Source organism: Hoplias malabaricus, chromosome 6 (genome assembly GCF_029633855.1).
Source record: "Hoplias malabaricus isolate fHopMal1 chromosome 6, fHopMal1.hap1, whole genome shotgun sequence".
In the NCBI taxonomy this organism is placed as follows: domain Eukaryota; kingdom Metazoa; phylum Chordata; class Actinopteri; order Characiformes; family Erythrinidae; genus Hoplias; species Hoplias malabaricus.
The window spans coordinates 47433444-47448148 of NC_089805.1; the positions used below are offsets into that span (position 1 = coordinate 47433444).

The 14705-nt window shown below is 44.0% G+C and overlaps 1 protein-coding gene across 2 annotated transcripts in view; it reads left to right on the plus strand.

Moving 5' to 3' along the window:
- The window catches only part of LOC136699216 (NACHT, LRR and PYD domains-containing protein 9-like), a 40417-nt gene that overhangs the window by 331 nt on the left and 25381 nt on the right, over window positions 1–14705 (plus strand). The window contains exons 1-5 of one of the 2 annotated variants that reach the window (XM_066673741.1): window positions 3643–4026; window positions 5078–5137; window positions 6497–6859; window positions 7053–7142; window positions 11137–11302. In XM_066673741.1, the coding sequence (XP_066529838.1) occupies window positions 5080–5137; window positions 6497–6859; window positions 7053–7142; window positions 11137–11302 (677 nt within the window). In that variant the 5' untranslated portion in view covers window positions 3643–4026; window positions 5078–5079. Of the gene's footprint in view, window positions 1–3642; window positions 4027–5077; window positions 5138–6496; window positions 6860–7052; window positions 7143–11136; window positions 11303–14705 lie in introns of those variants that run through there. The other variant, XM_066673740.1, reaches the window with a different exon arrangement.

The following is a 14705-nucleotide window of genomic DNA, read 5'->3' on the forward strand; positions in this document are numbered from 1 at the left end:
TGTGTGGAAGAGTTGGGTGACGGTGGATAAGGGCTCAATGGGTCACTGCACAAAGCCCAAATACTGCTTTGGACACTTGTTCTGTTCCCTAGGCCCTTGTTAGGGTGCAGTTAATAAAGAGTTAAAAAGGCAGTGCGGCTGTGTCTCAGTTCCCCACCTCCAGTGACATCACAGTGTGTGAATCTATTGATGGTCTCTGAGCTGCTTCAGATTCTGATCGTGGGGAACTGTGAGTGACTCACTGGTTTAGTGGAGGAGACAGGGCTGAGGACACAGAACTCCCCTCACTCAGTCTGGTCCCCGGTTCCCTATCAGCACCGTCCTAATGTCAAACCCCAGGTGGAGGAGGTGCTGGGGGATAAAGGAGGGGTCAGAGAGAGTGAGGGGAGGACGAGAGATGGACTGAGATGGTGTAGTTCTGTGGTCTGAGCTGAAACACTGTTTATTTGATGTGTGAATAAGGTATAACTGCATGTGCTCTACAGGGAACAGGACATTTCCCCTTCACATAGACACTTTAGAGACAGACACCAGGAGTGAATAAGTTCAGGAGCTGGTTTATATTCCAGTCAGTGGGGAAACTGAGTCTAAAGTGTGGACTGTACACATGTGGTAATACAGCTGTGTATCAGGGGAATCTCTGGTCTGGTTTTTAAGTGTTGGTCTGTGTTTGTGTAAAACATGTTGTAAGATGTTTGTAGATGTCTGTGTTTGTCTGTTGTTTCTGAAATGACATTCGCTCCAGTCCTCTCCTTTTTATTGGAGTCATTATGGACCCCCTGCAGTTTGAATACCAGGATGGCACCGGCGTGGATGATGTGGTTATCTACCTGCTGCACATAGTGGACTCCACCTGGACACAACAGGGGGCTCTGTGAGTCTCTGTGAGGATCATGTTCTTCTCTTTCTTCAGTGAATTCAACGCTCTCCAGACTGTGTTACTCAGGGAGGAACCATCTGCAGCTCAACATCAGTAAGAGGAAGGAGATGGTGGTGGACAGTAAACTCAGACCTGCATCGTCACCAGTCTCCATCGATGGAGGGGAAATGGAGGTTGCTGGTAGTTACTGGGACCTGGGTGTGCTCTCGGACGACAGACTGGATGGAGCTCTAACACCTGTGCAGTGTTTAGGACACGACCGAGTCGTCTGTACTCTCTGAGGAAACTGAGGTCCTTTGGAGTGTGCACTAAACTCCTCTGGACACTTCACCAGTCTTTTGTCTCTAGTGCTGTATTCTGTGCTGTTGTGTGCTGGAGCTGTAGTGCAATAAACATTCTGTGTTGTGTCCTGCGCTCTGTGTTGTGTCCTGAGGTCTGTGTTTTGTCCTGCGGTCTGTGTTCTGCAGTCCGTGTTGTGTCCTGTGCTCCGTGTTGTGTCCTGTGCTCTGTGCTCCGTGTTGTGTCCTGTGTCCTGTGCTCTGTGCTCCGTGTTGTGTCCTGTGCTCTGTGGTCCGTGTTGTGTCCTGTGCTCTGTGGTCCGTGTTGTGTCCTGTGTTCTGTGGTCCGTGTTGTGTCCTGTGCTCTGTGCTCTCTGTTGTGTCCTGTGCTCCGTGTTGTGTCCTGTTCGCTGTGTCCTGCGGTCCGTGTTGTGTCCTGTGCCCTGTGGTCCGTGTTGTGTCCTGTGGTCCGTGTTGTGTCCTGTGCCCTGTGGTCCGTGTTGTGTCCTGTGGTCCGTGTTGTGTCCTGTGTTCTGTGGTCCGTGTTGTGTCCTGTGCTCTGTGGTCCGTGTTGTGTCCTGTGCTCTGTGCTCTCTGTTGTGTCCTGTGCTCTGTGCTCTCTGTTGTGTCCTGTGCTCTGTGCTCTCTGTTGTGTCCTGTGCTCCGTGTTGTGTCCTGTTCGCTGTGTCCTGCGGTCCGTGTTGTGTCCTGTGCCCTGTGGTCCGTGTTGTGTCCTGTGGTCCGTGTCGTGTCCTGTGCTCTGTGGTCCGTGTCGTGTCCTGTGTTGTGTCCTGTGCTCTGTGCTCTCTGTTGTGTCCTGTTCGCTGTGTCCTGTGCTCTGTGTTGTGTCCTGCGGTCAGTGTTGTGTCCTGTGTCCTGTGCTCTGTGGTCCGTGTTGTGTCCTGTGGTCAGTGTTGTGTCCTGTGTCCTGTGCTCTGTGGTCCGTGTTGTGTCCTGTGGTCAGTGTTGTGTCCTGTGTCCTGTGCTTTGTGGTCTGTGTTGTGTCCTGTGCTGTGTGTTGTGTCCTGTGCTCTGTGGTCCGTGTTGTGTCCTGTTCTGTGGTCCGTGTTGTGTCCTGTGCTCTGTGGTCCGTGTCGTGTCCTGTGCTCTGTGGTCCGTGTTGTGTCCTGTGTCCTGTGCTCTGTGCTCCGTGTTGTGTCCTGTGTCCTGTGCTCTCTGTTGTGTCCTGCGGTCTGTGTTTTGTCCTGTGCTCTGTGGTCCGTGTTGTGCCCTGTGCTCTGTGTTGTGTCCTGTGCTCTGTGTTGTGTCCTGAGGTCTGTGTTTTGTCCTGCGGTCTGTGTTCTGCAGTCCGTGTTGTGTCCTGTGCTCCGTGTTGTGTCCTGTGCTCTGTGCTCCGTGTTGTGTCCTGTGCTCTGTGCTCCGTGTTGTGTCCTGTGCTCTGTGCTCTGTGTTGTGTTCTGTGCTCTGTGGTCCGTGTTGTGTCCTGTGCTCTGTGGTCCGTGTTGTGTCCTGTGCTCTGTGCTCTGTGTTGTGTCCTGTGCTCTGTGGTCCGTGTTGTGTCCTGTGTTCTGTGGTCCGTGTTGTGTCCTGTGCTCTGTGCTCTCTGTTGTGTCCTGTGCTCCGTGTTGTGTCCTGTTCGCTGTGTCCTGCGGTCCGTGTTGTGTCCTGTGCCCTGTGGTCCGTGTTGTGTCCTGTGGTCCGTGTTGTGTCCTGTGTTCTGTGGTCCGTGTTGTGTCCTGTGCTCTGTGCTCTCTGTTGTGTCCTGTGCTCCGTGTTGTGTCCTGTTCGCTGTGTCCTGCGGTCCGTGTTGTGTCCTGTGCCCTGTGGTCCGTGTTGTGTCCTGTGGTCCGTGTTGTGTCCTGTGGTCCGTGTTGTGTCCTGTGGTCCGTGTCGTGTCCTGTGCTCTGTGGTCCGTGTCGTGTCCTGTGTTGTGTCCTGTGCTCTGTGCTCTCTGTTGTGTCCTGTTCGCTGTGTCCTGTGCTCTGTGTTGTGTCCTGCGGTCAGTGTTGTGTCCTGTGTCCTGTGCTCTGTGGTCCGTGTTGTGTCCTGTGGTCAGTGTTGTGTCCTGTGTCCTGTGCTTTGTGGTCTGTGTTGTGTCCTGTGCTGTGTGTTGTGTCCTGTGCTCTGTGGTCCGTGTTGTGTCCTGTGCTCTGTGTCCCGTGTTGTGTCCTGTGCTCTGTGGTCCGGGTCGTGTCCTGTGCTCTGTGGTCCGTGTCGTGTCCTGTGCTCTGTGGTCCGTGTCGTGTCCTGTGCTCTGTGGTCCGTGTTGTGTCCTGTGTCCTGTGCTCTGTGCTCCGTGTTGTGTCCTGTGTCCTGTGCTCTCTGTTGTGTCCTGTGTCCTGTGCTCTCTGTTGTGTCCTGTGTCCTGTGCTCTCTGTTGTGTCCTGCGGTCTGTGTTTTGTTCTGTGCTCTGTGCTCCGTGTTGTGTCCTGTGCTGTGTGTTGTGCTCTGTGCTCCATGTTGTGTCCTGTGTCCTGTGCTCTGTGTTGTGTCCTGTGCTCTGTGTTGTGTCCTGTGCTCTGTGGTCTGTGATGTGTCCTGTGCTCTGTGTTGTGTCCTGTGCTCTGTGTTGTGTCCTGTGCTCTGTGCTCTGTGTTGTGTCCTGTGCTCTGTGTTGTGTCCTGTGCTCTGTGTTGTGTCCTGTGCTCTGTGGTCTGTGATGTGTCCTGTGGTGTGTGGTCTGTTCTGCCTGATGTAAGTCATTCACAGTTAAACAGACGTCTCACTCTAAGAGAAACACAGGGAGGTGCCTGAGTACAACGTGACTCCGCCCATGTTTAATCCACAATAAAGCTCCAGCACTTCCTCCTGTGTGAGTCTGATCCAGTCCAAACTGGATTTAAAAAAAAAAGTGAAAGTGCTGCTGTGAAGAATTTGTGACGATCAGAAACAGAGAGAAATACAGAGGTAAAAATAACATTTAATGACATGAGGATTAAAGATTTTTCTGTTTGTGTGTGTGTTTGTGTGTGTGTGTAAGTGTTTGTGTGTGTGTGTGAGAGAGAGAGAGAAATTATAAACTGAAAAGAACACAAGATGAATACAGAATGTTAATAATCAGTGTTAGAGATACAGTGTGTGTGTGTGAGTGTGAGTGTGTGTATGAAAAGTATATGAGATCCATTGAATGAATGGAAACACATTAATAAAATTAATAAAAATTAAAATATAGAGGAAAAGTACAAACCCTTCTTCAGAAAAGTCGACACATTCTGTAAAATACAGTGGAAAGTGGAATCTGTGCTGTGTTCTTTCTGTTCATTGGTTGCAGCTGACATCACAGTGTAAAATAGCTGCCGTACTGGGGACCTACTCATTATCAAACACACAACTATTTAACTATTATAACTGTTTAAATAGTTGTGTATGGTTCAGTGCAAGGGGCGGTGTTGTGGGAAACCCCATGGTTTCATCAAGGTGACGTCTTTTCCCAAGATATAGTCTTTGGTGTGGGTGGGTCACTTAGCTTAGTGCTGTACTTATAAAGAACTGTGAGAGTGAGGAATGACTTTTTCCCAGCACCTTGGGTCTTGGGTCTGCTCCTGGTTATAGTTCTGTTCTCAGATACAGAGCAAATGCAGTACAATTTAAATAAAGTGAATTCCACCAGTTTTACAGAACACATTGTTTGGGGTTGTTTCTCTCCTTTAATGTTACAAAGAGACTGATGGAATTTACAGGAATCAAAATCACTTTTACTTTATGTATCGGAATGTGTTTATTGATTGATTCATTTACTTATTTTTTGGTTTGTTCTAATTTGTGTCTTTGGATTTTGAAATAAACAAAAATCTTCCTTTTGTAATCTTACATTTCAGCTCTGGTCTAACATCTGATTCAGTAAATGAAGATCTGTAGGAGTATCTGAATATTACAGACAGAGGAATACATGAATCTATGTAAATGGAGCTTTAGAGTGTGTTCAGCTGATGTGAGAAAATCTTCATTTGTTTTTCAGGGATGAAGTTTCTCATTGTGACAGCTCTCATTCTCTCTGTCTGTGTGGAGACTAGAACACGTAAGTGTCCACACTACTGTACTGTGTTATTTGTGTGTGTTTGATTGTATCAGGAATGAGTCGGCACAAGTAGGACCCCAGTCTGAGCTGATAACTGTTGATGAAACAAACAAAAAAAAAACAGTCCAGAGTCAGCTCAGTGTAAAAACATAAACTGAAGAGACAAACACAAGGAGAAATCAGAGACCAGGATTTGGTCAAAAAACAGATTATTAAAATAGAAATGTAATGCTCAGAGCTGACAAAGTGAATTATTGGCAATGATCTAAATCACTGCACAGGGCTATGGTCAAGATCCCCTTTGTCAAATCAAAAATCAAACTAAAAGCTTACCAAAAATCAAAGCTTTTAGTAGAGAATTTGCTGGAAGATGTGTTTGTAAAGGTTCAGTGGTTCCTGTGGTCATACTGGAAAAGCAATCACCAATCACCAGTTTAGTGAGGGGGAATGAGGTTTAAATAATCCTAAGATCAACAAAGTGTTTACACCTGAAGATCAACTGAGGAGTGAAACTGTGTTTCTACAAGAAACCCATGTTAAACAGTAAATATCATCCTGAAGAGTGGGGCTTTACACAAGTATCTAATAATAATTCAAGGAAAGTCACTTCTCTCGCTCTCATTTGTGCCCCATTGCCCCTTAGCAAGTCTTTCTTCACAAATAATCCACTGGTGAATGGATGACTGAAGATCTGGTCTCAGTTCAGGGCACATTTCAATAAGAGACATGTCTTCCCCTGGCCTCCTGTTTCAGCAAATGCTCTTTTCCCACCATCACTTATTGAATCAATATTTTAAACATGGGCTAGAAAAGTATAAACTGTGTAAAGGATCTGTTTAAAGACAACGTTTCTGAGTTGAGTGTTATGATTTTCCCCAATGCTAAACTGCCTTCCTCTGATATTAGAGGATAACTGGTATGAGTCAGTGCACAGTCAAAGTAAAAATAAACAATAAATACATATTTTAAAACATAGCTAGTTTTGGTTGAAATCAAGAAAAGTCCAAACACAATCTAATCCAAGATAAGTACAAGACATACATACAACAGTAGTCAGAACATAGAGGAAAGGTCAAATTAGGGTCAAAACTAAGCACTGGTCTAAAGATCAAGAAGTGAAGAAAGAACCAAAGACAGTGTTGAGTATCAACTGAGAAACTGTAAAGAGCTCTTCCATACGTTTTTGATAAACACTTGAGATATTATATCTATATTTAATATTTCTTTTATTTTTAATATTTGGTCTAATGGTGAATAGCAGGTTTTAGAAATATGTGGCAAAACTGGTTTGAAAACAATATTTAAAAAATCACTGATACTGTGTTATATTTTTATAGTTTATTGTACTTTTTTTTTCAGAGAGCTTTAAAGTAGTTGGTCCAGATGCTCCTCTAGTTGTTGAAGTTGATGACGACCTGGTTCTGCCCTGTTCTCTCCAACCCCCCATCAGTGCTGAGGACAAGACTGTTGAATGGAGGAGACTAGATCTGACCCAGTCTGAGGGAATAGTGCATCTATTTGAAGCTTTTGAAGACAGGAATCGTCAGCAGTTGGAGTCGTACAGAGGGAGGACAGCTCTGTTTAAAGAAGAGCTGGAAATAGGGAACACATCACTCAAACTCACCTCAGTCCGAACATCTGATGAGGGACTGTACAACTGTTTTGTTCGGGACCCAACAACAAGGCAGTATGATGATATAGAAATATATGTAGAAGTTAAAGGTAAGAACAATAATTAATGAATAATTAATCATTGTCATTGTCATCGCTGCATGTTAAAGGTAGTGTGATCATTAAATAATATCCTTCAAAAAACATTGAAGAGGATAAATACAGCATTTTAGGAATGGTAAAATATGTCAATCACTAAACTCCTGTTTATCCTGCTGTAAAAGTTACATGGTCTGTGTTTCAGAAAAACCTTTTGCTGCCTGGAAGATTGCCATCATCTGCCTTTCACTTTTCTCCATTATATTAGTGCCATTTGCAGTGTGGACCATAAAAGGTAACATTTTAATTAATAATATTTAAATATTAACATTGTTTGAATTGTACTGGCCCTATTTGAATCAACCTGTGGATGAATAGAAAATATAACGTGGTGTAATTACAGGAGTTTTGAGAAATAGCATCATATAATGGTTAGACACACACTGAAAGCTTAAATGTGTTCAGATAAATCATATGCAATGCCCAACATTATATTTGAGTTATAGAAACAGATACAGTAGGGGAAATCACTATTTAACACATGAACATTTTTATTAAACATTTTAGCAGCTACTCTCATAATATTTAAACCAGACACTGATTTTAAACGCAATAAAATCACACAGCGAATAAATTATACCATTTTAATCTATAGTAAATCATGTGCAGTGGAGTGGAATATAATTAACACAGATAATTAAATTAATGAGACCTCCCTCCTGTATAAAACTACAGTAAACTCAGAAATCTGTGATGAGTTCATTCCCTCGATGTTTAATTTAACAACAAAAGCATGAAGAAACATTTCCAAAGTCGTCCCTGACCTGCACTGTATTTTATAAATATAAACATGTTTAGGATCTAACGCCTGCAACACGCTCCAAAGCTCCAGGACAGAAGAAAAATAAGGGGGAAGAGTTTATAGAATATTCTAGTTTCACAGGTTTTCAGTAGTCCACAATACGTATAAAAGGACCATCCACCTAAGGGTCAGTCTCTGCATCAGTCAACAGTGTGGTCACTATTTGGGCCGAACTTTGCGAGAGAATTGTCCATCAGTTTAAAAACATAACGAGGAAGACGAGGAAGAATGTAGGTCTTTCACAATCTGCAGTGCATTATACACAGAAAAGATTCAGGAACTCCAGAGTCGTCTCTGTGTAGGACAAGGCCAGACAAACCTTTTAATGTTTTTGACCTCATGCCCTCAGTGCCTTAAAAACATCATGCTACTGTTATAAATTTAGTCACAAGAGCTCAAGAGTACTGCAGAACTCTCCTGCCACACAACTGCCCATCTCAGGGTCCTGGGTGGGTTCCTTTCCTCAAGTCACTGTCTGTGAGGAATGTGGTGTGTTCTCTCTGTGTCTGTGTGGGTTTCCTCCTGATGCTGTGGTTTCCTCTCACAGTTCAATCACATGTGTTGGTAGGTGGATTGGCTATGCAAAACTGTCCGCAGGTGTGAGTGCGTAAAACTGTCCGCAGGTGCGAGTGCGTGAAACTGTCCGCAGGTGCGAGTGCGTGAAACTGTCCGCAGGTGCGAGTGCGTGAAACTGTCCGCAGGTGCGAGTGCGTGAAACTGTCCGCAGGTGCGAGTGCGTGAAACTGTCCGCAGGTGCGAGTGTGTGAAACTGTCCGCAGGTGCGAGTGTGTGAAACTGTCCGCAGGTGCGAGTGAACGAGTGTGGGATGTTCTGGGATGGACAGGTGCTCCGTCCTTGGTGTGTTCCTTCCTTCTGTCCCGTGAATCCAGATAGGCTCCAGACCTGCTTCAATCCTAATCACGATATAGCAGTAACAGAAAATGAATGAATGAACTCTAATACACAAGGAGAAAGAAGTACATCAAACCCCTTCAGAAATACCCTCTCTGGGCCAGAGCTCATCTCAGATGGTCAGAAAGACAGTGAAAGCCTGCTGTGATCAGTTGAGTCCAAGTCTCAGGTTGTTTTCAGAAAATATGAATGTTGAGTACTCCATGCCAAAGAGGAAAGGGACCATACAGACTGTTCACAACAATATTTGCAAAAACAAACATCTGTTAAAGTATTGGTTTACGCAGCATTCGTGACTTTCATGTGTGTGAAGGTCCCACTGATGTAAAAAGTGTATATTGGGATTTTTGAGACATTTTTTTCTGAGAAGTCCATGGTTATTTCAGCAGGACAATGCCAGGCCTCATTCTGCACCTGCTGCCACAGCGTGATCTAATTGACACTGTGTTTGACTGGCCTCTGGTCCAGACCTGTTTCCTGTGGTGCATTGTGTAGAGGAGTATCCGAGGATGGTGACCACAGGCTGTTGAGCAGCAAAAGTCTTCTACTGAACGAGAAGGACACAATTTCCCCTCGGAAAACTGTAGCAGTTAGAATCCTGATTCCCCAAACTCTTCAATGAAAGGAGATGGAACACTGATAAAGATTCCTCTCTCCAAACATTTTGAACTGTGTTGCAGGCATTAAATTCTAAATGTGTTTATAAAGTAATTCTCTGTTTTCCAATGAAAAACATGTATCTCCATGTTTGTGGATGTTTAGTTTACTACATCACATACACACCGTGTGATGTATGGACCAATAGAAATGCTCTAGACTTGGAATAAAATTATTTTACAGTGGTTTCCACTGAAAGTTAAGAAGGTATTTTCCTTCTCCTGTGAAGTTAGTATTTTGGAGATACATGGGTTTTTTGACAGTGACTATTTAATTAATGCTATACAGTTAGTCAGTTTCAACACTGGAAACCCTTTCTTTACAATTCTATTGTTTAATAAAACTTCAAGAGAATGAAAACATCAGATACTTGTTTATATCGCATTTTACACAATGTTCATTTTACAACACCTCTGATATTGGGGTGTGTGTAATTTTTCATTTGTTTTTAGGGGGTAGGCTGTAGTGCATCTAGCTTTTACATTCAGTGATGTTAAACATCTTTTAGATTCAGTGGGCTGTTCTCTCTTGGCTGTGCTCCAGCTGTAAACACTCTTAATTAAGCACTGAGCTAAAGTCATATGGTGCAGACACAGTTTTAGTAGTTTTATTTTTATAATAGAATCAACCACTGGATCCACAGCTTGCCCAAGGTTCGTGTGACGCTTGATTAGCCTCTAAGGCCATCCTCATGTGGCTGGAGACCTGTGTGAGGTCAGAGAGTATAAAGAGAGCATTCTGCTCTGTGTCATTGGATCATCTCTCAGAGCAGAGCTGTGTGGTTTTCACTGTGTTGGTTTTCCATTAAAGGGTGCTGTTCAGTGTGGTTGTGTAGTGTGTACACATCTGGTTTTTGTGCCTGCCCCCACTGAGCCAGTGCCTAATGCTTTATTTCGGTCTTGTGCCCTGTCTCTGAAAATAGTGTGTGTTCTCAGTGTAAGACAGTATTTTAAGTCACTGAGTTCAAGTTCTGTGAGGGGCGACACATGATTTAAGGTGGTTCACCCAAAATGAGGCTCAGTCCCTGTTTTGCTGACATTTTTGAACTCCACAAATGTGGGGATCTCAGCTTCATAATTCCTGGGTTTTATGGAGCTGTGGCCTAACGGTTAGAGAAGTAGGCTTGGGACTGGAAGACTGGTGGTTTGAATCCCATGACTGGCAGAAAAATTGGGCATGGCTGGGCTGCCCTTGAACATGGCACATAAACTCCTGCTCCCTGGGCACCACTCTTGGAGTATGTTCATTGACCCTACTGCACTAGTGCATGTGTGTGTTCAATGAAACAGATGGGTTACATGCGGAAGGCATTTTGCTGTACGCTGTACAATGACAAATTATTGCACATTTCAGTTCATATCATTCCAAAATGTCCGTTCATAATTTGAATTGTTCTGAACTGCTGCATCTTTTACCAAATCAGTGAAGCTCCAGACACAGAAATATCTACAAACATATCTTTTTCATTCATTCATTCATTGTCTGTAACCCTTATCCAGTTCAGGGTCGTGGTGGGTCCAGAGCCTACCTGGAATCATTGGGCGTATGGCAACATATATTTTTACTTTGACTTTTATTTAAAATGCCACTTTACTCGTGTTTATTCATTTAATCAAATATACATTTCTGGAATATAGTAATAAACTGCACTGTGAGATGCTGATTAAATCAAAATTCAGATTTGACTCACACACACTACCATACACCCTCATACAGTTCATTAGTTTTCAGGAAAGACAACTCTAAATGTAAAAACCTACATGCACTGTAAACTTAAAGGTTTTTTCAGAAAATGGATTGTTCAGAAAGTTACAGCCAGTTGACAGCAGTGTCTCCCCCTGTTTCTCTCTAACTCCAGACAGACGCTCTAAAAAGCAGCTGTCTCCTGCAGAGTGCTCAGCCATAGCCTACTTCCGTCTCCATTCAGAGAACGTGAGGAAGGAGCTGAACCTGAAGAAATACAGCACATCAGAAAAGGGTTATCAGAGACTCATCCCAGCGATCTCTAACTGCAGAACAGCTCCGTGAGTGTCGCCCATACACACATACATACATACACACACGCACATACGGATGTCCAGTTATGCAGATAGATAACAGTTCTTCAAAATAAGAGGCAAAAGTTTTCCACCATTGTAGCAGGGTTTATTTGATTCTCAAATGAATGCACTGTAAAACTACAAACACAAGAAAGAACACATTACAACATGCATATAGTCACATAACATTTCTACTAGTACAGGTTATAAATTGGAGCTCCGCTATCTCAAAATGTAGCTGGCATAGCCACCAGAAAAAGAGTAAACAATGGGTAGCATGCATCCCGCTAGCTCGATGCTAACATATAATGGGTTTTCCCATAGACAAGCTAACGCGATTAGCATTGACGAGCGCGACTGCAGGATAACATCAAACAAGACTACAAAACTACATTACATTACTCACTCGACACGAACTTAGAATGCACTCATACTTACAGGCATTTATTTCCCATGTTCTGTGTGAAAACAACTTTGCAAACAACATGTGTGCTGCTACCAGTTCAGACTCAACCTTTTCTTCTTCTACTGCAGAATCTTAGGTTAACAAGCTCACCTGCTCTTCCTAGTGGGCTCGCGGCGCTACTGCACTCCAGCAGTGGCAGCACTATATATATAACGAACGCCTATACTAACGAACTTTCCAAGATACGAACCGGGCATTTTTTATATTTGAAGATTGGCCACTGACCCCAATAGGCGAGTCTCCCAGCGCGCCCAGACTTGAGTCATTGACCCATTTTCTCTCGTTCTCTCGACCCTCAAGCTTTTAAGTTTAACAAATTGTAGTTTTACCAATTTAGCATTAGTGTAAATAGCAGACATCGAAATTCGAGTTAAGTTAAGCCGTATCTACGCTTCGTCTCCCCACATTCACCACCTACTCTCCGTTATTCCACCCACCCCCCACCTCCCGTCATACAGCCAGTGCCTGTGTTACTCCTCCAGCCAGTCGTCACGTCTTCAAGGTAGCGATGTGTAACCACTTACAACTTTTTTATTTCTTTTTTATTACTGTTACCACTGTATTTCTCTTTTATTTTTAATAATGCTACATGTATTTTTTTTACTTATTTGAGAGTGTTGTAAACATATATCAGTGCAATAAGGGTGACTTTCGGGGTGGGGGCTGGAACACATTAATTGATTTTCCATTATTTTAAATGGGGAAAATTGACTCGAGAAACGAACTTTTCCACTTACGAACCGGGTCACGGAACAGATCAAGTTCGGTAGAGGTAGAGGTTCCACTATATGTATATATACATACAGGGATTGGACAATGAAACTGAAACCTGAGTTTAGACCATACCTGGTTTTAGATCACAATAATTAATTAGTATGGTGTAGGGCCTCGTTTTGCGGCCGATACAGCGTCAGTTCATCTTGGGAATGACATATACAAGTCCTGCACAGTGGTCAGAGGGATTGTAAGCCATTCTTCTTGCAGGATAGTGGCCAGGTCTCTACGTGATGCTGGTGGAGGAAAACGTTTCCTGACTCGCTCCTCAAACACCCCAAAGTGGCTCAATAATATTTAGATCTGGTGACTGTGCAGGCCATGGGAGAAGTTCAACTTCACTTTCATGTTCATCAAACCAATCTTTCACCAGTCTCGCTGTGTGTATTGGTGCATTGTCGTCCTGATACATGGCACCGCCTTCAGGACACAATGTTTGAACCATTGGATGCACATGGTTCTCCAGAATGGTTCGGTACTGGGCCAAGGAAATGCCATGATACGGCAGCCCAAACCATCACTGATCCACCCCCATGCTTCACTCTGGGCATGCAACAGTCTGGTGGTACGCTTCTTTGGGGCTTCTCCACACCGTAACTCTCCCGGATGTGGGGAAAACAGTAAAGGTGGACTCATCAGAGAACAATACATGTTTCACATTGTCCACAGCCCAAGATTTGCGCTCCTTGCACCATTGAAACCGATGTTTGGCATTGGCATGAGTGACCAAAGGTGTGGCTACAGCAGCCCGGCCGTGTGTATTGACCCTGTGGAGCTCCCGACGGACAGTTCTGGTGGAAACAGGAGAGGTGAAGTGCACATTTAATTCTGCCCTGATTTGGGCAGCCGTGGTTTTATGTTTTTTGGATACAATCCGGGTCAGCACCCGAACATCCCTTTCAGACAGCTTCCTCTTGTGTCCACAGTTAATCCTGTTGGATGTGTTTTGTCCTTCTTGGTGGTGTGCTGACATTACCCTGGGGCAGGGTGTATGGGGCAGCCCATATAAAGCGGAGCTGTGGCTGAGTTGAGGCAGCCAGATTCACACTGAGCCACAGGGATATGGAGTACACTGGGCTTGAAGGCCCTAGGTCAAAAGGTCTCCGTTCAGGTAAAGCTTTTGTACAGGAAAAATTAAACTAACATTTTAGAGGCCTATGAACCAGCCTTGTGACAGAAGCCCCATGTCAAACCATCTCTGACTTTACACCTACAAGGTGGACCAGTGAGGTAGGTGTGTCTAACAATGTGGAAGGGAAGACAAATGTTAGTACTATCCACTCATATGGAATATAACCACACTCCCTAGTTGCTCTGTGTGAGTTGCTTTTAAAGGCACATGTGGAGGGAGATCTGTCCTTGCAATAGTGATCCTCCAGTCCTGCATGGTTTCGGGTCCCCTCCTCCTGGAGTAATGTGACCAGACTCTTCTTTGACAGCAAGCAGAAGAGTGTTTTCTTTCCTATTCCTCTGCTCTCTGGCTGCTTTCTGACCAGAAACTGAGGAGATTGCCTTGGCTGCTCCACAGGACTCACACCTTTGTCAGGGCTACACACCAACAACCATACAATGTTAACCACACCTAAATTCAACATACCTCCAGAGTACTTCCTTTCCCCAAACCACTAAGGCTTCCTAAAAATTCAGGAAGTATTAAACTAGTCACTGGAAACCTTTAGCGTGTTAATTTTATTTAATGCAAATTAATAATTTTACCAAATTTGGCCAAAACTTCCTCCCGTAATTAACTTATTGTCCAGAGTCTAGAGATGTATTAGTGGTTTTTAGGTGACAGCTACTGCTGAAATAAGGATTAAATTCTCTGTCTCACTTTCGCGCTCTCTAAAAACTACTCTGAAATGTTATAATATAGTAAAACTAAAAAGGACCATCACTTCTAGCCACAATAGATAAAAAATAAAATAAAATAAAAACAATATTACCTAAGCCCAGAGCTTGGGTTACCATCTCTGACTTTACACCTAAAAGGTGGACCAGTGAGGTAGGTGTGTCTAACAATGTGGACAGGGAGTGGACGCTGTTTAACAACTACAGCAGCACTGCTGTGTCTGATCCACTTGTACCAGTGCCACCAACACTATTTGAATCATGTCTGATCTGTGGGGGTCATGTAGGGTCCTGACCAGT